This window comes from Zonotrichia leucophrys, chromosome 1A (assembly GCF_028769735.1).
Source record: "Zonotrichia leucophrys gambelii isolate GWCS_2022_RI chromosome 1A, RI_Zleu_2.0, whole genome shotgun sequence".
Taxonomy (NCBI): domain Eukaryota; kingdom Metazoa; phylum Chordata; class Aves; order Passeriformes; family Passerellidae; genus Zonotrichia; species Zonotrichia leucophrys.
Window position 1 is genome coordinate 2,028,246 of NC_088170.1, and position 26,658 is coordinate 2,054,903.

At 38.4% G+C, this 26,658-nt stretch overlaps 1 protein-coding gene across 21 annotated transcripts in view; it reads right to left on the bottom strand.

Moving 5' to 3' along the window:
* PLEKHA5 (pleckstrin homology domain containing A5) overlaps positions 1-26,658 on the bottom strand; it is a 155,451-nt gene that overhangs the window by 20,540 nt on the left and 108,253 nt on the right. For 9 of the 21 annotated variants that reach the window (XR_010442988.1, XR_010442986.1, XM_064734909.1 and 6 more), the window contains 9 exons: positions 23,376-23,828; positions 17,118-17,580; positions 14,907-14,990; positions 12,186-12,305; positions 11,415-11,468; positions 7,378-7,458; positions 1,697-1,759; positions 1,042-1,122; positions 758-907 (listed from right to left, as the gene is read on the bottom strand). Coding sequence is in view for 19 of the 21 variants with exons in the window: in XM_064734909.1 (XP_064590979.1) it covers positions 758-907; positions 1,042-1,122; positions 1,697-1,759; positions 7,378-7,458; positions 11,415-11,468; positions 12,186-12,305; positions 14,907-14,990; positions 17,118-17,580; positions 23,376-23,828 (1,549 nt within the window). In the remaining 2 variants the exon portion in view is untranslated. Of the gene's footprint in view, positions 1-757; positions 908-1,041; positions 1,123-1,696; positions 1,760-7,377; positions 7,459-7,481; positions 7,527-11,414; positions 11,469-12,185; positions 12,306-14,906; positions 14,991-17,117; positions 17,581-23,375; positions 23,829-26,658 lie in introns of those variants that run through there. The other 12 variants (XM_064734925.1, XM_064735020.1, XM_064734891.1 and 9 more) reach the window with 4 other exon arrangements.

Genomic DNA, 26,658 nt, shown 5'->3' on the forward strand with positions numbered 1-26,658 from the left:
CTTTGCTGTGTCCAACCAATTCCTGCTACAAGGAGTCCAACACAGACTACACCCAGGATTTCAGGGCTGACATCCTGTCAGGTTTTACCACAGCTACCCCCTGGAATCTGACACCTTTTTGGAAATATCTCTAAGTAGGCAAAAATGATTCATTGTCATCACAAAGTAGAAAAGGACAGTACACAGCAATTTCCTCCCTATCCCTTAAAAAAAAAAATACAACAAAAACTTTTGGAAGTGCATAATTTGAAAGGTCTTTTAAATGCAATGTCCCAATATTAGAGAGAGACTATGGAAGTCCTGCAGCTGCCTTTGCTTAAAATAAGTGGAATACAGTTTGTGCTCGACACTATTTTGCCATCACAAGAAATAGCTTATTTGCATTATTTGTTATCAATTTCTTGATAACAAAGAAATTGTTATCTTCTGTTATCAATTTCTCATATTTCAAAGATGGTAATTACCACAACAATTGTGACAGTATACACACCCATTCCTGGTCAAAAAAAAAAAAAATAGAAAAAGATGATGATGATGATGATGAATCGCCTTTCACTGCAATGAAATAATCATGGATTATTTCACTTAATGAATGCAGTGAGAAAATAATTTTCCATTCACCTTTGACAGCAACACAAGCAAGTAAAAACAACTGAGTTTTTGCTGGGATGGAGTAAAAAAACCCAATGTAATTAGGAATAGGAACACAATAATTTCACAGCTGATGAGGTTTTGGTGGAAAGAAGGTGGTACTTACTGCAGTGGCACGGGACACCTCCCGACAGGTGCTGAGCAATCCATTCTGCAAGTCATCCCTCTGCAGGACCACATTCTGTATGGCTGCTGGGTTATCTGCATTCATCTCTATCTCCTGACTTGCTGAGAGCAAAGCTTGCTCAAGTGTGTACTATTGTAATAAAAAGAATTATTTTTAATGCGCTGCATCATTGGGCTGATTTTCCTTTTATTTCAGCTATCAGTGTTCTGATAATAAGCATGTAAAATAACATCCACTTTAGGTAATAAATACAATTGTCCTACTTTCTCCTTGTGTAGCTGTTGAAGCTTCTCCTCCAGTGCTTGCACGACTTTGTCCTGTTCACATAAACGGCTAAGCTTAGCCTAGGGTAGAACAGAAAATTACCACAATTAGCATTTTGCTATTTGCATACTCAGTAATCAAAATTTAACTTGATCAAATCACTGCACAGATACACAGAAAATACTATTAAATTAAGAATTCTAAAATTATGTAAGCATCTGTCTTGCATTTTCAAATTACTTAAGAAACCTTCTTAAGAAACTATGAAGTGCTATTATAGCTTGAAGCAGCATGGCTCAAAACATCTAATTTATGATTCTACAGCTAAATCTTTACAACTTAATAATAGGTATTAGATTCTATTTTAATTTACATATTGCTTAGTATTACAAAATTACAAAGATTTTATACATTCACAGTCTCACACTCTGTCCCATCGTTTCTCAGCTGATTGTATCAAATAGTTAAAATTTCAGCCTAAAATGTAATATTTCCTGCAAGTTAGAAGCTTATTACAGAGACATCTCCCTCTATATAATGATGCAATTTCTGTTGGCAATCACGTGGGGTTTCAAACCCAAAACTCAAGAGGAAAATTATTATCAAGAGACAAATACCAATATTTACAAGCAAGAAGGAATACAAATGACTTACATCAATGTCCAGCTCTTCAGTTCTATATTTGTATAGTGTACCCCTACATTCTTCTTGTGTTAACTATAAGGAAGAATAATATTGCCATAAAACAACTTAGTTGGACTGTGAAAATGAAAACTAATGTTCATGTTAAGAGTTTTAACAGAGAAATCAGCTTTTGCTTGAAAGCTAAACCTGCCACATTGAACAATACATATTTAGCCAATATACATTAATGAGGGTAACTAAATGGAATGTCAAGCAGACTGTCAGCAGAGCTGCAGTAAATTAACAGGCTGTTTCTAACACAAACTGCAGTTTCAAAGATGTACAACTCAATCAAACATGGATTATGGAGGAAGACGAAACTGCCAGAATACATCTAAATAATGATGCATCATTGTGCCTCAGTTTTGTCATATGAATTCTAAACAGAGGGGCTCATTCTACTCTGAATTATCCATTCTAGGCCCACTAAGGTCAGGTGTTTCACAAGCAGGGTGATCTGAGGTGAAGCCAAAACCAGAGCACAATGACCCAAGTTTATATCATATTTTGTTGTAAATGTTTTGTTAGAGATATGTCCAATAAGTGCCACCACTTTTCATATGGATTTTTCATATGGATTCTCTACTTCTCCTAGGATTTCTTCTCCTCCAGCAGAGCATCACCAGAAATACCACAAATAGAAGCTCTTCTATTTTATCTTTGGACCTAGGCAAAGTTGTCTCCTTGTGCTAGAAGGATGCAAAGTACCTCAACCCACTTTGATACAGCTCCTCACATAAACTTCTTAACTTTTTCAATCTGTTACTGACTAGGAACAAGACTTTAAAATATTTCACAAGGAAAAAGGCAGCTGCCCATTTTAAAGTGAACTCTCACACAGAGTAACTATTTAACAGCCTATACAGCAAGTAAGAACATAACACTATCAACCTTCATATTCTATTTAATTAAAAAACATTGGGTATACAGAGTCCCAACAGAGATTCTTTCCTTCCATGTGTCTGTCAGAATTAGGTAATTGTCACTTAATAGTACAAGGAAGACTACTGAGACACAAGTCCATGTTAAGGGACACTTAGAAATAAAAGGACTAGGGAAGGGTTCATGAGACAAGCATTCCAAACATAAAATAAACCTTCAACACACTCAAGTGTTTTATTTCACGATATTATGTCCACGTACCTCATGCAAATGTACCTGGTGACAATTCAGAAGTATGAATAGTGTATTAAAAACACAGAATAACTTTCTTTGAAATGGACACTTCATGAAAATGAATGTTGGAACATGAAAAAAGCCACAGCACTTTTGCACCTCATGAATGTCACACAAATTAAGATAGCTGTTTAAACTCCCACTATTGTAGAGTTGTGTTGTTTTACTGTTGATTTTATCACAATGAGAGAAAAATGAGGAATGGAAATATTTAAATAAAACTCATAAACATGGCCAAATGTATTTAACTTACAGAGGAAACCTAGTTATATTTCACAACAGGAAGATTTTACAGAAGGAAGATTATCCCATATTAGATAAATACACCTTTCCAAGTCACTGCTCAGCGTTTTATGTGGCTTGGCTGGAAAAATATATTGCTTTTTCAAGCCAGTATTTTTCATACTTTTTAAAAAGAGAGACATTTATTTTTTTGTCATTTCAACCTCAATTATAGCCGAGTTTAAAACAGTTTGCCAATTCAGCATCCCTACCCCTCTGTACCTCCTGGAGGGAATACATTTTAAGTATTCAGACAAGGAAAACAGTTTTTCAAAGAACACTATAGCCGTGCTAATTCTTCTTATTAAAATCCTATGACACTTTTCAAACTGCTACTGACTTCTTGCTTCGGTCAGCAGCACCAGCTCCACACAACGGGCACTGCTGGGAGCCACCTCATCCTGACATTTCCACTGCAGCATTTTGCCCAGGATTAGCACAAAAACGCCCCAAATATTATGAATAACTGAATCCATCCCTGACAAAAGCAGCTCCAACTCTCCCAGCCCATCAGGGAATGCGAGAGGCGTGGGATGTGATTGCATCCTGCTGGAGGGACGGGTAAATTGTGGCAGGCAAAACACAACTACACACCTCAGGCAAGGGCAACAGCCCCAGAACCCTGGGAAACAACAGCCTCAGAACCCTGGGAAACAACAGCCCCAGAACCCTGGGAAACGCATTAGCAGAGCTCCAGTGACCAAGTTATCAAAATGCCCTTCGTGCCACATCGCTCCTGCAGAGGCTCTGCCAGGGCAGGAACTCAGAGCAAGAGTGCCATCTACTGAAGCCGGGACAGGAGCTGCTGCTGGCCTCCCTCTGCCTGTTCAAACACACCAAATCCATCCCTCTTAACACCAAAAACCTCCCAGTCCTGAGGGAGCAGCACCCTGAGAGCAACAAACAGAACTCAGCATTTTTCAAAGACAAGCTGCACAACCACAGTTTGGCCAGATGTGTTATCTTGTGTGTGAAAAAGCAAAACGACCTTGACTGAACCTCCCTCTTAGCTTAGGAATCATTTGTCACTATCTGTACAGTCCCCACTCTGTCACACACCAGCAGCAGATGATTCCCAGAAAGGGAGAGATGCCCTGTGCTGGACACCCTGGGACACAAGTGGTTGAACTATTTAAGTAGTTGATATTAAAAACACTGAAGTGACAGCATTATTTCATTACTTTGTAAGCTATTTCTAGATTCCACCTACTGTTTTGATTCAATGAATATCTTGGAAGATATTTCACACCCCAAAAACATGATATGTACCTCTGCAGGACGCTGCACGTAGGAAATTAAGACAACCTAGGATATTTTGTTGTTGAGCACAAGATTAAAATCAAGACTTGCAAAAGGCTCTTTTGTTTACTTCTTGCTTTTTAAAATACTTCTTGCTGTCAGGAAGCAGGGCACATGGGCATTTAGCCCCATTAAGCAAGGTTCCCCTCTAATTTTGAATTCTGTGACCTAAAACACTTCAAATGCAAAAGACAAGATTTTTGGCTCGAACAACATCACCTTGTGTTCATAACACAACCTGAAACATCTCAAAATCTAACATGCATAACAATTTAAATATATGCAGCTCCTGTAACAATAATAACAAGCCAGAAGCAAAACCCCCCTATCCTTACAGGAACAAAAAACTTAAGGGCTATTTTCCTCTGTTTTTAATCTATTAAGAACAATTCTCCATGGCAAGACCTGGACGTTAGCTTGTTGCGCTCAGATTTTCACTTTTCTTCCTAAAGGGAACTCAGACATATAAGAGGAATTGAGGAAAACTTTGCTTTTAAAGTCAGCCTGTACTGCTTTAGAGTAAAAGACTGGAGAACAAGATTAACATTCCCATCTAGTATTAGAAAGAAGCAAAAGACCCCAAACCAAGGGAGAAATGGGTCTAGTCTATAAAAAACTTTTTTCTTGTCTGTACATATGGAATAATTTCCATGGCCTGTACTTGTGAATTTATAGCACAGTCTGCAGAGCAGACTGATGTAAGTCAAGTGATTTAAATAACTCTGAAGATGTAACAAATCACAAGCAAAAGTGCCTTATAAATAACACATTTGAAATAATAGAGGTTCTTGCTGCTTTACTAAAGAACCATTAATCATTACAAAAAGGAAGCAAGACAAATTAAATACAAACTTTTCTTGCTTTCCTTTGCTTAACTCTAAATGAGCTCTGAATAAACTGAAGCTGAGAAAGATCCTTTCCTTTATCCACAGGAATGGTTGCAGTCATCACAAACTATTTTAGCATCCTGACAACAAAACCAGTTTCACTCACTTGCACAGAGGCTTCTCACAATTATTTACATGGCTTTAAAACTGCAGCAGGAAAGATGATTGTTAAACAAATTTATTTCATTTGAATAAGAAATTATACGTTGTTTAGACTTTAAATAAAGTTGCCAGAATTTTAAATGGGTTGATTTTGCATTACAAAAGTTTAGAAGACTATTTAGACAGTGAAATTTGGAGTGTATTTTTAGCCTCTCCAGAAAGTCAGTTAATGAAACATCTCACACAGGAAAACTTTATCCACGGAAGCAGAAGATGTTGTGACTCCTCAGCTAAGGCAACTTCTGCAGAAGCCTTCAGCATGTCACAAACCCTCTGCCCTGAAGAGACCACATCTCCAGAGGCAACAGGTTATTCAGTCCTCAGGACCTGTTAGAGTCACTGCTTCTCTGACAAGAATGCCAAAAAAGGTGTTTATTCAGTTAAATGTGCCTGCAAGGCGAAGGCAGACACTGCAGCTGGCAGCAGAGCTTGGCCAGGGCAGCCCTGAGGAATTTATTGGTATCCCCAAAGGCAGGAGCAGATCAGCCCAGGCACAACTATATAAAATATGTCTATTTAATATTAGAAGCTTGGGCTAGTTTCCCCTGACATGTCTACAACACCTCTGCTCATTATACCCCCATTGATTTATCTTACATACTCTATCACACAAAATTTACTTGCTTTAAAAAAATTCTAACAGTCAAAATTACAACAAACCCCTAAAATTTCATTTAGGGCTCCGGGGCACCTTACTTCTCTCATTCCCCTCCAACTATTCCAATTCCCCTCCAGGTTCCAAGTTAAAGCTCCTCTTTTGTGTGTAGGAGCACAAATTGGATGGTCATGAAATCAATCACTCACATCCCAACTTCCTTTGGAAAGCTGAGATTATTTTTGGCAACATTTCTGGATCGGAAGCAAACTTACGATGTGGAGTTGACTTTAAAAAAAAATTAAATATTCGATTAAACTGCAGCATTTTTCAGAAACATGGAAGTAATAAACATCTGTTTTACATGGCAGAACATCTCCTTTTCTTCAAACTGTGCAACCTTTATACGTAATTTTGGCTCACAAGGGCAAAAACGTAAATGCAAGGGAACTGGCCAGATATTCCCTTGTGAGAACAACACCTTCACTGTGGCTGAGGCAAGAAACTTCTCAAACACCCCCTGGCATGACAGGGGCTGCTCAGTTCAGCCCCAGCACCACCAGAGAGGGATTGGCCATGCTCATAAGTTAGTGCAGGTCTCAACTCCCAGACAATATTTCCATTCACATTTCTGATTCTTCTTCCATCTTACCATTGCCAACCAGCACCAGATACTCTGTAAGCGTGCACAGTAAAGTCTGCTGTGACTTTATGAACAGACACTGCCTTTTGGATTTACAGGCCCCAGATCAAAGTTATTTTGATCCTTTCTTTCTTCAGTGGCTAAAGGCTGGGTAGGTGCAAACAAAAAACTTGTAAATCCACTTCCTAGAATGAAACAAATTGCCAGAAATGACCAGGTAAACACCGCTCACATGCTTTTGTAGTGGTCAAAAGAAAGAAGCACCTTTGAACACTAATTGCAGAGAATCATGCTAAGACAAATGTTGGAAGCTCACTGGAAGTTCCATGAATTTTACTGGACACCTGCATAAAGCACCAGCTAATTAAATAGTCTAGACAGAGAGGAGTTACTCAGAAGTGTACACTGAATAGTAAACAACGAAAAGGCAGCGGAAGCCATGCCAACGATACTGCAGCGCTTCGGGAAGCATGGATGACTTGTGGGTGTCCAAAGCAAAGGAGAGAAACACCAATGTCATGGATAAATCTGAGGGACAACCAAAACTGTCACTAAGGAAAATTCTGGCAAATGATAAAGCAATTTCATTCACTCTCCAAGACCTTACTTGATGGTACAGTTGCGGTCTTAGCGCCGAGTTCTCAATCATAGTGTGAACCATGGTGATTAAAGGTTCATTCTCTTTCATCTATTTCAAATCAGGAGGAGCATACAGCAAACATCAGTTTACAGCATGGCTAGATTTGAAAGACGACACTGTAAAATATAGCCTCTACTTTAATTCTTTCTAATAATGCAGTAGATTACATTTTAACCCATGCTTTTCATATATTCCATCATTCAGTAATACCAACATCTGAAAAGTTTAATAATATCAAACAAATATATCAAAAGTAACGTAAATGCTCAATACCAATGTAATATTTGTTCACCAACACTCTCCCTTTTTAAAAATAAAAAAGCTTAAAACAAGTTTGGCTTTGCATGGTATTGAAATGAAAAGGATTATTGGATTTTGCAGCAGGAACACAAACCTTTATCAGAAAACTTTTTAAACTATAGACTTAATAACTCAGTGTACATTAAAAAGATATAAGCATTCCCAGCGTGTGAATAGACTCATGTTCACATATCACAAAATGCCTTTATATACTGCACTGATTTATATCCTTTGGAGCTTGGAATCATTACCTGTTCCATTTATCCACCCCCATACACAGGAGTGAAACTATTTTGGAACTGGCCAGACACCTTCTATAATGATCAGTATTTATTGCTAGGCATGCAATTGTCAAAATCAGGTACTTTATTACACATTGCATACATTTAGGGCTTCAGAAAAGTGTGCAACACAGGAAAAAAGTATGGGATTTTGGTCTTAAAAAGGAGACTATAAGGGGGAAACAATAAGGGGGAAATGATGAAAACAGGTGGTTTTCTTCTCCAAAAGAAAACTGAAAAGTCACTTGATGCACAATTCTCCTCCTATTTTTGCAGTAACTGCTTTAGCAGAAACTTTAGCAATACCTGCTTCAGGCATGGTTACACGAAGTGTGTGAAGGAGCATTCATGATCTTTCACTTCGTATTTATATTCACTCTCCATGAATGCATATAAATACAAAGTGAAAAGGAATGCTCCTTTGCATAAAAAGGTTTTCTTTCATAGACGGAAACGCAACAGAATGAGTTTCTGATGCCTTCTAGTATTTCTTGCCCAAAATTATTTAGGAAAAACCTAACTTTTACATTTGGAGGAGTATTTTTTTTCATCTTATTTTTTCTTGTTGTAGATAGAGGACCTTTTTGTTGTTGTTGCTTTTTATCCATTGCAAAGTCTGATCAGCTGGTAAATTAATCAGGCAATAACAGGTACCTTAAGAAGCTTATGATGCTCTGTTTGTTCAAGGCAGGGAAAAACCCCTAAACAAGCTGCCCCGAGCAATTACTCCATCATCTCCACTATATGTAAACAGAAAACCAGAACTGACACAAGAAGTTGTTCTCCCTCTACATTAAAATTTTGTCCAGAGAGTGGTGATACTAAATAAAGTGGTGATCTCAATAAAGAGAGAAACAATAAGGCCCAAAGCCAAGCAGTCAAATACAGCCAACTGATAAATTAATAAAAGAAAAATGTATCTGAGGATCAAATATTTTATTAAGAACACACAGGTCTGTATGCACTTTTATTATCAGGATCTGAACCACTTCATATCCTCTACCTAATACCTTTCTACAACATTTAAATTTTTTTTTTTCTGACCAGTAACAGGCAGTGCTAGAATTAATTTCTGTTGAACTGCTCAAAGTTTGTTTAAATCCAGATTAGAAAATAAGTAATGTGTCTTTGCTTAAAAGACATTTTGAAGTAATGTTTGGTTTTCTAGAAGCTCCAACTTTGATTTACAGGAGTTCTTTCAACATTTTTACTACTCCTGAATCTCTCTCCCAACTCCGCAAACCTTGAGCCAGCAGAGTGGTTTAAAAAGAAAAGGGTTCTGGATAACCATTTATTCGGCCCTAAGACATAGAAGAAATCATATTGCTGGGTATCTGTGGGCCAAGTCTTTTCAGGTTTTCTTCCCCCTCTCTGAACTCCAACAACAACAACAACAAAAATTCTGAAAGCATAATACAAAACCATCAGAAAGTGTAAGGTGAGAATTTCTGAGCATGGCCAAAGGAAACAGCAGTACAAAAACAAATGATTTCCAAAAGGTGACTGAATATTCTTCATTCTTGACAAGAAAGCCACCTATTTAACAGCCATATTATTGCAGCAGAATATAAATTACCTTCATTACACATGAATTTTAGTCTGCCTGAAAAGTCACCTGTGCAACCTTGTAATAAATTTATTATTATTGTTGAGTACAGTACTGAGCTCTTTGTGACCAAGAATGTGAGAGTTGAGGATACAGGGACTGGAGTCCCACCATGTGCTATAAGCAAAGTAGGTTCTGACACTATTTACAGAGATTAAACACAAGTGGAAATACCTAATTTAAGCACACTGGACATTTAAAATCCAGAGAGGGTAAGAGACTAATCCACGCTGGTTACAGATACTGGTAACAAGGAGGAAGGGTCTCAATTACATTGAAAGAAATTTTGATTTTTTTATGCTTTTAACATAAAGGGAAATTGATATCTGGCAAAGTAATGAAAAGCTATAAATGTGATACCACCCCTAGAAGCAGAGAGACTTTCAGGGGGATTTATTTCCTACAGGTAGATGACAGTATTATAAAACAACAGAAGTGAGTATTCTAACCTGCTCTTCCATGATTTTGACATTAAGGCAATAGATTTTAGACTTGATTTCTAAGTCGTACTGATTCCTTGCATTTCTGGTATGGCACAACTATAAGACTTACACACTTTCCTAAATTAAGGCTTACCACATCACATTTCTAAATTTTATCTGGTGCAAGTGAAAGGAAAATAACTTTTACTATTTTGCATCTTGTACATAGACAATTCCCCCCATTTAATCCTGCTCATCATACTGACAAGCTTGGCTAACCAAGCAGTAACAACAATTTTACATTTCACATTGACAGTTATCCTTTCTTGACAATGAATTACGCTGTTGAAGACAGAATAATCACTCTCTTATTCCAAAACATTATAGACTGGAAATATTTGAGTTGGATGAAATATTTTGGTCTAATTTAGCAAGCAGTGTGTCCCTACTGTTTTGGACCTGCTGAAGCCCCTTAAATAAAACAATAGAGAGATGCTTGGGAACGCACTGCCAACAAACTGAACTGGTCACAATTCCCACCCTGTTTCCAAGAGGTAGTAGGAAAATAAAGTCAAGCAAGCCCATGTGAGAGTGTGTATAAAGTGATTTTTATATTTTTAACCAATGGTCATCCAGTTGCTTATTTTAGTTCTAAGCATTATGACTGTCTTTTATAACTGCTACCAAAAAAACCTTCACTTCAAAACTTGTCAAACACAACTTGTACAGAAATCCCATTTGATCATGCACCCAAGGCCAGAAAGACAGGTATTACAATTCTTCACTTGGCAGTCAATTATGTTAATAAAGACCTGTACCCTAGTGAAGAACTGAACCTTCACTCCATAAGATACCAGAAACTGGAAAGAATTAAGACCTTATTCTTATATAAATCCTTCAGAATGAACCGAGAAAAATGAGAAGAGGTGCCATGTTATGATTTGTTTAAAATATTTCTTCATGTTTGACTGTCTCTTCATTTAATGCCCTGTACAAACATCTAACTTTTAAATTTGAAAAACTGAACTTCTTAAAAGTACCCATTTTTTTATAAATTGCATGTGTGTCATATGAGCTTGGAAACATATTAGGACTGGTTAAAGAAGGCAAAATGCTACAGTTAGTGTTATTATGAAAAGGAAATTAGGAACATATTTAGAACAGATACAAATGAATGGTGATTGGCTACTGTTTTCTGACAAATTTTAAATTGAGGGATTTTTGTTTTCCCCTAAGAGCTCAGATTTGTGATCAATTGAGATATCCTATGCTGTGGGCATCATCCAACTTCACAAAATGCACTGAAAATCCTTCCCCCCAAATATTTCCAGCTTTAACAAGAGCAGGCAAAAAGCATTAAAAAATATAAACACACAAGTAAATTGCAAATCCCACCTGGTGATCCAAATATATGGCATTCCTTTGAAGGTGATGTGAAAGAATCTCATTCTAGCAGGCAGCAGTCAGGGGGGAAAAGGAAAGGGACAGAAGGTGCAGAATGCATGAAAAGAGCTTGGAAGGATGTAAACTAGACAGTGATAGACAGTTCTGTTTAATGGAGAAATACAATACTGTTTTTAACTGCCTTTTTTAGCAAACTGTTAACAAGTTTTGAGCCCGAAACAGAAATGATGAAAGTTTGCTATGAATCAGACCACGACCACTACATTTCATTCTGGTTTACACACAAAACACAGTCAGCTTATGTCAATGTCCACTACGCAGCCAACTATGAACCCTTTGATAACTCCATGTTTTAAACATGTCCTGCTTTTTGTACACATATCAAACAAGATGGAATCTGATTGAAGGCTGCATAAACAGCAGATTCATCTCAATCTATCACGACTAGTTTTGTTTGTAATACAAAATAATAGATGAAAACTACTTCATTTTAAACCTGAATGTCCTGGGGTGTCTTTATGATGCTTTTGCCTGTTTAGCCCAGAACTCTAGCGAGCTACAAGGCACTTTAAAACAATCCCAGGTGATTTTGACTCGGCTTACTTCAACAACCAAAACCTCAAAGGGTTGATAGCGGAGCACCGCGCGCACACAGGGTTAATTCCACTCGCACAGGAGAACTTTGCACAGAGCAGACTTGGGTTAATGGGTGGCTGTGGGTTAGTGAGCACGGAGCAGGACACACATTGCTGGGTGGCTGACCTTTGGGCTGCTGGCCTCAAGCTTTAGCTGCATGAGCTGCGCTAGTGTGTGCTCCCGGATACTACTCAGCTCCGCCTGCTGCCGTCTCAGCTTTATGAGCAGCAGGGTCAGCTCCTCCGGCTGAGGGAGTGCAGTGTGAGAAGCCAAAGAGCAGAGAAAAGGTTAATTGGTACCCCAAACAACACCTCAGTAAAACATGGCATGCCTCATAAAGGGTTTGCTACTAAAAGTAAAGAAGGGTGCACCTTCAGAGTGCCTTGCAGGGACTATGGCAGTGATACAACACAAGAGAAAACATTTCCCCCGGTTGAACTCTTCCAAATATAAAATGAAGGGTTAGCCTTTGACTGCTCAAACCAGCAAATGCCATAAAAGTCAAACATTCTGTAATAATTGAGGATTTTGCAGGGCAAAGTCTGCGCCCTCAGTTTTCCTGACAGGCATATCAAATTGGTGATACTGACTTAAGTCAGAGGAGACAACTCCAGTCCTTAGGATATTATTACCTGTATGTGGGCAGCCATTTGAGCTTGGTGAAAGAATCAAAACATGCCCTCAAGAAAATCTAGTTTTAAAAATAATTCTTCAGACAATTATTTAAAATAATTCTTCCAATGTATGTGTCGAAATTGAGAGGAAAAATAGATGACAATCCCATGTTTACTGAACTACCTCAGAAATAATCACCTTTCACAAAATAAATTTGCACAAGCATGACAAAAATGATTCTCCATCCCACCTTTCTGAGGCCTCCAGTTATTTTATTGCTTTACTTCTATGACTAAGCTGTACAATACAGCCTTAGGAAGGGATGAAAAATAGCATTTAAGATTTATTATAGATTATATGTATTATGGAAATAAAGTCCACCTCAAATGGGTATTTTTCAGGTAATTCCACACAGATCAGCTTAGGTCAGTTTGGGAAATTCCACCTGAACCTTTCTGGGAACCATTTCTATTAGCAATACTCCAAAGAAAACAAACCACTGAGCATCACAAGTATTTTTCTTATGTTCCTGTTTGCTTCTGTTTCTTACACTTCACCAGAAGTCAGCCTTACAAGAGGTTAAATATTCATCCAGAATTATGATTTTCTCACAAACACTGTGAGTTAAACAAAGCCCAAGCACAAAAAGCTCCTAAACCCCTGCCTGCGCTCTCCCACAGGCACAGAACTTCCCCAAAGCAAAGTAGTAAAGAGCTCCAGAGAACCCCACATAAAAAATGCTGGAAGTGAATACCAGTTTCTCAGAATAAAGAGGAAAAAATCTCTGAGAAGGAGCATGGCACCAGCACTTGTATGAGTTAAGAACAGAGGAGCCCACAAGAGGGAGCAAGGGATTTCCACAGAGCTTCAGTTGGAAAAACCATTTGCTTTTGAGGGAAAACCAACACCAAACCCAAATTGTCTAATGGCAGTTTTCCTTCTTACAGTTCTCCTTCAATACCTGGACTAAAAATATTGAATTGCAGAGAGCAAGTGTAAGAATCCAGATTGCTACACAGGGCATTTTGGAGTTCTCTCCAAAAACAGGCAACAGTGCTTTCAGTCCGGCAAGTAATGTCCACTCAAAGCACAAGGAGTCTCATTTTTAGGAATATGAGAACAAAAAGTATCATTTTCAAGTAAAAGGAGCAGTGATCCACTTTTTCAAGATCAAAACTCCATTTGGGCATGAAAAAGCCCAATTTTAGTGCATTAGGAGTAACTTATTTCACGACACTCCAACCCAAACTTTCTCCACAGAGGAGCCCTTAGAACAGAACTCCTACTCCTCTCTAGACATTCATAAAGTTGCTGCAGGTGCTGTGCATTTGGTGCAGGTCCTGGGACTCTTGCAACAGCCATAACACAAACTTTTCTCAGGGCTACCTACAGGTCTCCTCCTCTGGCCCTGCCCTGTCCTGCTGTGGATTTCTGGTTGGTTTCCTGGATCTCTCTGGAGATCAGCCCAGAATGGCTGAGGGGGCCCTGAACCCCAAGAAATGTCTGGAAGTCTCCAGCTGCCAAAGGACAACCCCAAAAGTCACTGAAGGTGGCAGAAATCTGTGCTGGGAAGTGCAGGAAACAGGGCTCGAGGCAGTGGAAGGACTGGCTGCCCACAGTATGATAAAAAAATAATTAAAAAATAATTTTTCTTAGTTCATAACTCTCAATCGGTACTTTCGCATGGACAGAGATGACAAAAAAAGGAGATAACTGGTAAAGAAGTGGCATCAATTTAGGGCAATTTTTTGGCTGAGAGTCATGTTTGAACTAGGAAAGTGGAGAGTATTCACCAACATTACTTTGATGAAATACCTTCAATGGGAATTTCAGCTCTACCACAGTACAGTGTCAGAAAGGACATCCTTTTATAAAACACTCTTTGGCATTTCCAAAAAAGCCAAACTTTACTTCTAGGATTTTTCTAAATAATTAATGAAGAAATAAGTGTTCTGTGATGTAGCCTACCCTCTCCCAGGAATTTCAGCAATGTATCAACAATGATTAAAAAATAATAAATCTGTAATTCCCTAAGAAAACCTTGACTCAGCAGCTCCACAATATTCTCAGAATTCTGTGGAATCACAGAGTACTTCTTCCCCTGATAATTTCAATAAAGGTTACATTTAAAGCAAGCTTGAACTAGAATAAAATTTCAATGTTGCCTCTTCATACTTAAAGGATTATTATTAAAAAAAAATCCCTGATGTATCAAATAAAAATCCAACTCACTGTTTTGCCTTGGAGGTTCTGAGGAGTAACAGGCTGTAAACTCAGACCTGCTGGCATCGACCTTCTGTCAGGCACAAAGACATGCTGCACAAAAAAAATAGCACAGTGTAACCCACAGTTGTTTCTAAAGACTCAAAAACTTTAAATGCTAACACAAAAAGTCAAGCTAACTTCCCTCTCATGAAAATTTGCTACGATTTGTGCCAGTTATTCTCCCTGTTGATTTACTACGTAGGTTACTAAGTCTCTAAATTTTAGAAATATCCCAAATTTCATATTTCATTTAATTAACAGTTCTCCCTCATTACTGTTGATCTACTGACAGAGTGCTGACCACGAGCAAGGTCTACCCACAAATCACAATTATTTCTGACAATACACCGAGAGACTCCCACTACAGTTCTATTTCCAAAGCATAAGCAATATAACCAATAATATTCCCCAAAGTGGGTGTTTTTCACTTAAATGTACATTATTATCACTTAAATGTATGTTAAATAAATGCAGACATTAGCTAAGAACATTGAAAAATATTAAATATTCACAAATATAAAATGTTTTGTAGCAATTTTAAAGGAATCCTGGAAAATAAAAATTTTAGCATAAAAAGGTCCACAGTCATGGCAAGATACCTTAGGAAAGTATATCTACAATGATTTGTGATAAAAAAACCATTGAGGACTTATTTCCTTTACCAGTGTTGCAAAGGGAACTCATAGGACACAGTTCATTTAAGGACAGCTCAACAACAGCAATTTGGGGAGGCAGTCTTTTTCTGTCCTGCTGTACTCTCAAATATTAGGGGCAGATTGCTAGATAAAGTAAATTCTGTGGGTGTAGTGCAGCATTCTCAGGGTTGCAGATGTCATTTCTATTTCAAGAATAATAGGGAAGGTCTTGGAATAACAACTGACATATTATGAGGAACAATGTTTGAACTCTTCAAGATAGAAGAAATTAGAATATTGGATAAATTCTAGAGCTTCCTGTTTGGATGGCTATCAGTGCTGAAAAACCTAAGATCTCTATGTAGATGGGGTTTAGATGTTAAATTTACCCTACTGATTTCAAATGGTGAGTCTTCTAATAACCCACCTCTTAAAGACAGGAGTGTTTTTAAAGTTAATGGCAAAAGCCAATTTTGTAACTAATTAAATACACACCAAACAGCATGAAAAACTCAAGGGAAACAGGAGGTTTGAATAAAAGGTACTCAATACTAAATGAAAGACGAGCATAAAGTGTTCAACAAGGGACAAAAACATCATGAAGCAAAACACAGCTGACAGGACAAGCAATACAAACTCTGCAGCACTGACCCAGTGGTATTTCTCAGATATGTGAGAAGCATTGATTACTAAATTTTCAGAACAGTTGAGACATAAAAGATGCCAAAGCAAAATTATTCCTTTGGTGATAGGGATCTAAAAACTATAAAATCCAACACCTGATAATCAACTCTAAGTTGTTTAAATTGCTTTAAGTCATAATTACAGATTTTTTTTCTTTGCCGGCATCAAAAAAAGACATCCAAGAATGAAGTTTTTAGAAAATGCTGAGGAGCATTTTACATCCAACTGAAGGAGTAATTTTTATTTAATTATTTCCAATCTATTAAAACCCATGGTAACACACAAGCATGCTGGATGTAGCAGAGCAGCACATATGGCACCCAAGTTCACAATTCTTTGTGTCTCCCTCTCAGGGCTCATGCAATGGGGTTGTGTGCATTTACACTGATCTTCAGTGATCTCCCTAAGAGCTCAAAGGCATAAAATGGAACAACACATTCGATTTGCTGCTGGAGTCCAAGGCAGACAAACTTGTTGCTGAAGGACAGAAAGCAGCAGCTGTGAAGAAACCTGGGATTCTGAGTCCTCTTGGTGATAGAAAGGAGTTAGTGTTCTGTACATGCATGAGGTATTCTGAATAATTTGCCTATTGACTTATTGTTTTTAGAGGAAACATATCATGGGCAGTAATATCAAGACATGTTCCCATCTTCTAGTATTATAAAAAAATACATTTTTTCTACTCTTAGATTTTTCAGCCCTTTTTAAAACCAAACCTTTCTCCACGAAAACAGTGATGTAAAAAATCTGTTATAGTCAAATACACTCCAGCGCAATACGAGTTTTCCAGTGATCAGACACATTCTACTGAAGAGCCCTGCAGATGAGAGCTTTAGCTGTTAGATGAACCTTTTTTTACCTTGGTGTGATGTGTCCTGTGCCTGCGGTCGATGGTGACATCTCCCCTCTGCACCGGCGACGACACCTCCGAGCGGTACGTGCGCTGCGGGGAGTACCCCTGGAACGCCGCGATGGAGCCGTGCGAGGGGGACGTGGGGATGGAGTGCATGGTCTGGTCGGAGATGTTCATCATGGTCTTGGGGCTGCTCAGCGTGCTGTGCCTGCTCAGGGTGCTCTGCTTGTTGTAGAACTGGCGCTGCTGCCACTCGTAGAGCTGCCACATGGTGTCGTCGCGCATGGAGCGCCGCTTGTCCTCGGCGCTGACGGCGCCCACGGCCCTGTCGTAGGGAGCCACGCTGCAGAGGCTTTCTGGACGTGTCTTGCTGTTCCTTGGCAGTGTCCTGTACCCCTCTGGGTACCGGGGCAGCACCTGGGCTCGATGGCTCGGCATGTTCCTCGGCAGCGTCTGGTAGGAGATGATGCTGGAACGCAAGTTTCCTTCTGTTAGCGTTAATATTACGGCAATAGGAAGGTGCTCGCTGTGGGTTGGGTTTATCCAGCTCTCAGCTTTTATACCATTTTGAATGCCATTTTAAAAAAGCTCAAGAAATTCAAGGCATCAATTCAAGAATCAATGATTCTGACTGAATGCACTGTAGCAGCCCAAAGTGGATCCTTTCTCTCTGATTAGCTCTTGCTGATAAAATCCATATTTCATCTTTTTACCAGTTTGCCAGTCTAGTACTCTACTGGACTGGCAAACTCGATTTCAAGTTTTGATCAAATCTTGGAACTTGTCTATATGCTGGATAGGTGAAAGTTTTTAAAACTTTAAAGTTCTACACTGATTCCATATGCTTTCCATACTTCCATTTGAAATGTTTGTTTTTTCAAAAGTTAAAAAATCCTGCTGTTTCCGTAAGAAAATACTGAGCAATTACTACAGACATAAAAAAAAGAGCAGCATTAAAAAAACTCTTTGAACAGCAGTCCTTGGGAAAACTGCAGTAATTGTCTGAAGAAATTATATTTTGCAATTGTCAAGGACAAGCCATTTTGTATCAGCCATTCAAGTGAAACAAAGAGCAATACATGTCTTTGTTTGATAATATTTTATTGCTTTTCAACTCAGATATGAATTCAAAGGCTTATTTACTTAATTATTTGCCCCATTAAAAGTCTGCAGTTCTACAGCCATTTAGCAAACTTTCAGCATTAGTTAAAACACTAAAAAATTTTCTATACCGAGGATTGATGCATGCCTAAATATGACACAGCACTTCTTGTTAATTTATTTCAGAGGACAAAATCTAGGTCATAAACATTGATTTATTCCGCCCTTATCTAAAATGCAAATGAGCTCCTCTTAAAGCCTTTTGCTACAGAGCATGCATATGATTGATGCTTGCTTATAGACAACAAAATCAGCCTCAAATTGGACCTGATTTAGCCATGAGAGGGCAGCAGCTTCCAGCTACACCCCACACTAATCTGAACTAAAATCCTTGTACCATGAAGCACCAGAACCTGGAGATGGTTTTGAATTAATTTAGTGCCACAAAAAAACACAGTAAAGAAATTACGTAGATCAAATGGCATGATAAACTTGCATTATGCACATGAGATCCTTATGGAATAACTATCAGGGAAATTGATGCTGGTGAAACCCACTTTTCTGAAAATAGTTAAGCTGAGTATTTACGATCACCTGCAACATTTTGAAGATGAAAACTGCTATAAAGAGCTTTGTGTACAAAATCTGCTACAGTTTCTGAAGCTTTTCAAGAATTACTGAAGAATTATTCCCACCTTGTATTGGACAGCTTCCCATTCTTGCAAAAACAATACAAAAAGAGAAAAGGGATTCCAAGTCCTAGTCTTCTGTTGCCAAGTCTGCTTAAATACCTCCAGATTTCTTTAGTAACATACCATTAATGACAAGGCTTTTGTCCAGCTCCATATTTAAAAACAAACAAGATGCTTTTGAACTCCATTTCTAACTTTCAAAACAGATTTGTAGCTATATCCCCTAACAGCTACAGTAAGGCCTGACATTTTCATGAATATATTTAGTAGCAAGACACACCTCACTCACTGAAGTTGCTCACATATTTTATTAATTATACGGGCAGTGTAATCCTGTTGGCACCTTTAAATATCCTGATCTTGCAAAAAAGCTGCCTGAAGTTCTTACTGTGCAAAGACATCAATTTAAAATTTGCATGCAATTACTTATATTCTGGAACATTAAGAGAAATAACATAATCCATCTTCAACTGGTAAACCATGACAACTGTAAAAACCACAACCACCTCAATATTAAGTCTTGTTTTACATCATTTGATAAAATCAAAATAGATTCACCAATGTCCTGTTGATACTTGCAAAAATGTCATTCCAGTCAAGCCCAAACCCCAACTCCAGACAGAACTGCAGCTTCCAGCTGCCCTGCACACAAGGGGAGACTGCTGCAGCTGGGTCTGAGGCTGCAAAATATTTCTGCAGCTGCCATCATAAATAGCTCCTTATAATTGCTCCCATATGAGAAAGAGTCTTCCACATGTGTTTACAGACACCTTGAGAGGTGGTCTCTTGGGTAGCAACAGTGGTTCTGGTGTCTGAGTTGGACTATTTATGTGTCTTAGGTTGGAAACTTAAGATGTGCCTGGAGGTGTGCATTCTATTGCCATCTGTTAGAGGTGGAACAACTCTCTTCTGTCCATTGGGCAGTTTTCTTTATCTCTCCCACAGCCAATCCTCCCTCCAGGAGATCTCTTCTGTTCATAGGCCATTAATTATTATTTATCTTCTGTCCATGGCCAGTGAGTGTCCCTGCAGGGCTGATCCAATCCCAGCATCCCATGGGGAGATGCTCCGCCCAGGGGAGGAGCCAAGCATTCCTACCTGGATCCAATCTGAGGGTTGGGACACCAGCACAGCCTTTCCACTGGATTTCCAGAGGGAGCCCAGGCCCATCTCCAGCAGCCCCGAGCTGCAGAGGAAAACTCCCCCCTTGTGCAGGATCCCTGATGCAGCAGAGCCACAGCTGGCACTGCAGGAGGGCTGAGCCCCCATTGGATGGGACTGGGACACCCCCTGACACACAGGGTGCCATCTCATGTTCTGGCTCTTTTTCTTTTGTACTATTGTATCTGTAATTTAATTTTCCTAATAAAGAACTGTTATTCCTATTCCCATATCTTTGCCTGAGAGCCCCTTAATTTCAAATTATTATCATTCAGAGTTTACATATTCCATTTCAAGGGAGGCTCCTGCCTTCCTCAGCAGACACCTGGCTCTCAAACCAACACACCGGGAAAGCAACTTCGCTGCTAGGCCTTCAGAGGCTCAGTGCTGCAATGCTGAGAATATCCTCATATTGAAACCTCAAAACAGCCCCTCATCCTAATGAACACAAATACCAGCTGGCCCCAAATACAGAACTTCCATGTAAGAATCAAGAAAGGGTGGCAGAGTGAAGATGGATACCTGGAGTTTCATTGCAGGCATTTATTATTTTGGATGAATTTTATATAGGCAAGGCAGGAGAGACAAGCTCACATCCTGGGGTAACAAAAAGAATCCCTTAGTACCAAACAACCCTTCTGTATTTTTTCACATTTGTGAAAGGACACTCAAGTAAACTACTTTTGTGAAAAACATATTTTTTTCATAACTGACTTCTGCAAAATTCAATAAAATTATACCAAAGTGGAATGTGTTTATTTTTTATTCAAACCACATTTATTTTTGTTTTTAAAAAGGTTTGCCTTCCTTAAGGCAGCAGTTTATTCATGTGGCTTTTGCCAAACTAGATGTCTAGATCCATGGAAACAACAGATAACAGCTTCAAGAATTAAAATCTACATTGCTGTCATTCTCATTACTTTTTTGGGCAATCAAACTACTGAGTGGTCAGCCTGTTCCTCTAAAAAATTAGTAGCTGTATAGTGAACATTTTTCACTCTATATTAAGGACAGCTAAGAGATCCTCTTTTCTTTTATATATAGTCATTTAATTGAACATCTTTGTTGACATCTTAGAATTTGTCCCAATTTTTTCACAACAGATATACTCAGTTGGGTGCTCCACGATTTCTGTAAAGCAGACACAATAATACAGATGCACTGGAAAGCAGCTTGGTGGAGAGTCAGCAACTTTCCCCCATTAAGTAAAGACTACTTTTTTAAAAAATTATAGTTATGAGTTTTACAAGTCTTAAACAGCCTTAGGATCCTCTCCCAACCTTAAGCTTTAGCATAAACCAGACTTTTTTCTACTCTCATTCACCAACTTTGATTCTACTTAAATTTCTGTCTCCAGCCATAAACTGGCAACCTGAACAAAAATAAAATTTTAAATTTAAATGAAGCCCTGTTTAAAAGACATCACTATATACATCAGAAATTAGGATCATTATTCAAGGCTGTCTCCATGCAAAGCAAAAAAGATAGCGCAAGGCAAATTCTCCTTCAGTTTGCCACTTTTTTGTAGAACTGCTTTTGAAAGCATTTATAATATCAGTGCCACCCTTATCTAGGCAAACTAGTGTTCCCTGTACGCAGGAATAAAATATTGTTAATTAGTAACATATTGTTAATAGCACTTCCCTCTATTTGATTCTCACTATGAAATCAGTTTTAGTGTTTTTATACTTATTCAGAACTGAAAAATAGCACATCTATTCTAGCTTCTTCTGTTTGGTTGCAAGTTTTGAAGTCCAATTAAAAATATTAACTGCATCAAAGAGCCTTCTGAGTTCTCACTATGCAAGTTTGAATAATAAGATTAATGTCAGGGTGTGCAAGTCCCTGTCTGTATTGCAAGTTCAAACTTGATCAAACTACTTATGATGATTATTTCATGAAACACCACATTAACAATTTCTAATTCTATGTAATGAAAGGCTAAAAGCAGGGAGGAAATGTTCAACCTTGGCAAGTAGAAGCCAAGTTCATGGAAATGTTTCAAGATTTTGCAAAAACTGAGAAGCCCCCAGGTACTATCTCAAAATTTGTGGGGAAAACACATTTTCTGAACTTGGTTTATCTTAAGCTCTGCTCTGCCATCCATCTATACACAAAATCCTTCATTTCCAGCCCTTCGAAGTATCTCCTGTGATAGCATCTCCATACTTCCTATCAAATGTAATATAAAAAACCTTTTGCATTTTCCTGCTGGAGCTGCTTGTCTGTAAGGCAGCCTGGAAGCAACGTCCCTACACTTCTCAGACAGAGAAATTGCTATTGGCACGACATTCAATATTGCTAATCATTCACACATCGCTTTAAAGCTTCATGAATAAGCACTAGAGCTCAATATTATAACTGGCTGATAGCTAATTTCATGAGAAGAGAAGCTTTAAGCATCAAGTTAGATTCTGTGCCTTATTTTTAGATAAATCTTCTCTTCCTCTCTTCATTTAAATCTGGTTTAAAGTTTAAAAGCGCCCAGGAATATTTTTTAAAAAAGAATTTAAAATAAAATATTATTACAAGACCTTGCGAGCAAAAAATACAGAAGAGGGCAATTTCAAAAACACATTTTTATGACTGATGACATATTTTCCCTGATAGGACAAGGAAATTTCCAACACCCAAAAAGAGTTTCTGGCCATTTTAATTTATTGAGTTATTAATATACTTTATTAATAATAATTCAAATGCCAATAAAAGAAACTTCCACACATCTGTTCTGAGAAGTTCTCAAATGCAAAGTGAGGACAACCTCAGGAACAGATTTTAAGAGGAGAAAGAATTTTGTGAGTGATGACACCTTCTCCCTGCTAGGACAGGGAAATTTCTCACACCCTAAAAGGGTTTATGGCCAAGCTTAAGGGTTTATAAGGGTTTATTTATTATTAATATACTTTAGTTTATTAATAACCATTCAAATTCTAATAAAAGAAACTTCCACACATCTGTTCTGAGAAGTTCTCAAATGCAGAAGTGAGGGCAATTTCAAGAAGAGATTTTAAGAGGAAAAAGAATTTTTGTGAGTGATGACATCTCTTCCTTGCTAGGGCAGGGAAATTTCTCATATTCAAAAAGGGTTTATGGCCATTTTTATTTATTATTAATATAGTTTAGTTTATTAATAACCATTCAAATTCTAATAAAAGAAACTCTCATACATCTGTTATGAGAAGTCACCCAGGCACTTCTTAGAGAATGAAGAATGCGATTATATAATGTAGATCCAGAATGACAGAAACTAACCAGGGTACAAATGCATTATTTAGTAGAAAGTCTAAAAATAAAATTACCCAGTACTCACCCCCTTGTCTCCTCCTCTTGTCCTTTCCCCCTCTGGATTTTAATCCACTGCTCCAGCTGCAGCATGGAATTGGTTCTCTGCATGACCCGCTCGGACTCGGCGTTGTGATGGGCTCCATCCCCGACATCTGCCAGCACAACTCCCATGGATTTACTCTCAGATCCATTCAAATGGACAGGCCTGAAGTGCCCACCTGGAATTGTGCTTATGGGCAAAGTCCTGTACTCGGACCCCAAAGCGTTCAGCTTCACACTGTTGATTTTTGTCAACGGTCTGTCTTGCCCAACTTTCTGGAATCCGTATTTTTCGGCTTCCAAAGCTTTCTTCTCCTCGTTTTTGTTCACTTCTCTGTTCTTCTGGTTGTTTTGTGCCTCTGGCTTAATTAGCACCCGATGGTTTGAAATGTTATTTGCCTCTCGAGGTGATGTATTTTCAACAGTGAACTTTTCTATTCTGGAAGGGAACATACGACAAGTTATAATATGAAAAAAATGTTCCTTACAAATAGTAATAAAAAATTGGAAGTTATTTCAGTGAACCCCTGACCATATATTTTACAACAATATCTTGACTTTGAGAGAAAGAACCAGGACATTTTCACAATGATCAAGGAGAGGTTGGGGGGTTTTGTTGCTGCTGTTTTGGTCTTCTTTTTCTTTTGTTTTTAATTTTGTTTGGGGATTTGTGGTAGTGCTTGGTTGGTTTGGTTTTTGGTTGGTTGATTTGGGGTTTTTCTGGTTGGCAAGTGTGAGTATTGTTTTCTTCTACACTTTTCTCTTTATTTGCTGTTTTAAAAACAATTGTAACATGAGGTCATTTATTTAAAATTCACAACAGTCAATTAAACCCCTAGAAAACACATGCACAACAGGAAATAAAGCCAGAGCCTGAAAAAAGAGGATGCTCAGCTCCTGGAGGGCTGAAAATTCAAGGGGTGAAAATATTCAGTGTCTCTCCAAGAGCTACAGCTTCCAAATGTCAACAGCCTGAAATTCAGATGGTTTTCAAAGTCAGCTTGTGATTCACAACACTGCTGAATTTAGCATATAATGAGCTCCTTTCAAGAAAGCAAATGGCTTTTCATGGTCACTGGTATCAATTAGGTTTCTCTGGTGTGTTATCACTTTGGCTGGCACACATTTTGCAGAAAATGACTGTGGCTTTTTCCAATTTTAGGGGGAAATAGCTGCTGACTTAAGGAACTGTACCGCAGAAATAATGATATTTTTGGAATTGCTACTGCTTTACAGTATTTACACAAGCACTCAATGTATGCAGTTCTATTAGTGATCTTCTTTTTAAAATTTCAAAATGTCAAGAGCTCTATCTTTTGCCATACTGGGAGGACCAGAATTTCAATTTCAGCTCAAAAAGTGACTTTTGGGTTTAGCTCACTAGAAAAATAACCCCACTACTTTAAAATGTTTTGCTCTGCATTTTTTGCTATGGGAGGAAAGAAGAGGAAGAGATATAATTTCTTAAGATTACATCTCTGTATAAAACCAAACTAAGAACAACGCTTTATTTTAAGAGGATGTTGAATTAACTTTTTGTTTTGCAACTTTTTAAAAAAAAATGCATTATTCATCTTTATAACTGCATCCAGTTCAAGTGTCTGTAAAAAGGCTATTACACACACAACTTACCAGGAGCACAAGAAGACTGACTGCACACACAGCTGTAAGCATTATTGCTTATCCCATTGTGAAAAAAGCCATTTATTTCCCCCCACCCAAGATCCTCTCAAGACCAAACATCTGTGCCTAGGTTCCTTCTCAAGGTGATGGAAAAGAAAATGATCACCTCCTCACTCCCACCTCAAAACTGCACCAGCCAGTGTTCTACCAGAAACCAAAGGATTTTCCCAACAGGAATGTGAATTAAAAAGTCCATTTCCCACAATTATCAAGTAAAAAAAAAGGGTGTTAAGAATTCAGTTTTCAGGCAGCACTCTGGAGTTTACAAATGGATATAAAGACTACCTTGCAAATAATCCTGAACGTGGGCATTAATATTTGCAGTGTGCCTCAATAGCACCACCTACCCCATTATATAAAATTTATTATAAATCTTTCTCAGGTGGCTTTAGAGCACAGGAAAAGGTGGAAAATCCATGGTGGAGAGGGAGAGTGGCATCTCTAGGACACTCATTATATATGTGGCAAAGTCAAGCCTTGGCACTGTGCTCAATTCACACTCTCATACTTTCCACTGTGTTTTAATTAAAAACCAGCAACTCCCAAAATCACAGAATTGTTTTTCCATGCAGCCTCATGCTGTACCCCTCATTACTATGGTTATACAGAGCCAAACATTTACATTTGACACTCCTTGGGATGGTGTAGAGGCTGCAGCACTGACATTCAAACAGCCTGCTGGGCTCTCTCAACTTGGTGGAACCAAATCAGCCAATTCTGAGTGAGCAAGGGATCTCTTTCCACACTGAAGGATCCATATGGGGAGAAATTATCAGAAACAAATGTAAGAAACCTAAATCCATATGTATATTTGGCTCCATATTTATAGCTAGTTCTCAAAGACATATTCAACAAAGCTGGCAGGCTATTTGAGGATGGGATAGGGATAGAGGAAGAGAATGAGCATTGAACATGGGTCTTTCAGCATATGCTGAATGCAATTTATATATTTCTGCAACCAAAAAGGAATCATATGTACAATATGCAGTACAGGAGAAGTACTATTTTATGCTGGTTTATATAAAGAAGTAATTCTGAACGGGTTGGAGAGGGGGGAGCATGTGATTAATGATCAGATGGACAGGAGGGCTGTGATTTAACAAAGCTAGGCAGAGGCATCTGAGAAGGAAAAGCCATTTTTCCCAAGCACACTGACGTCAGTCAGCCCCCACTGTGGATGTCTCTATGCTAACAAGTGCTTTTTTGGCAGCCTGGCTTATGCTGTTCAGGGAAAGTAACTACCCCAGGAGGGAAAAAAAAGCAATCTTTTCTTAGTACATGCTGCATCACTGAGGAGAAACAAAGGCTGCAGCACACAAGGTGACAGTGAAAGGACAGAAAATGGCACTCAAACCTGGGAGAGCAGAGAATCAGCATTTAGGGTAAAATGGTAAATCACTGTGTTGGTGGACACTATCATCTACAAACACAGGCAAGCACCCAGAGAGGGGGTTTGAGATCATATTTTGAGTCATAAGCTTCTACAGCTCCTCACTGACTACAGCACTTGGATTAATTATTTTAATAGGCCTCTCAGTACATTATTAAACTTGAATGCACTATCTAGGTAAAATCAAAACTGTTTA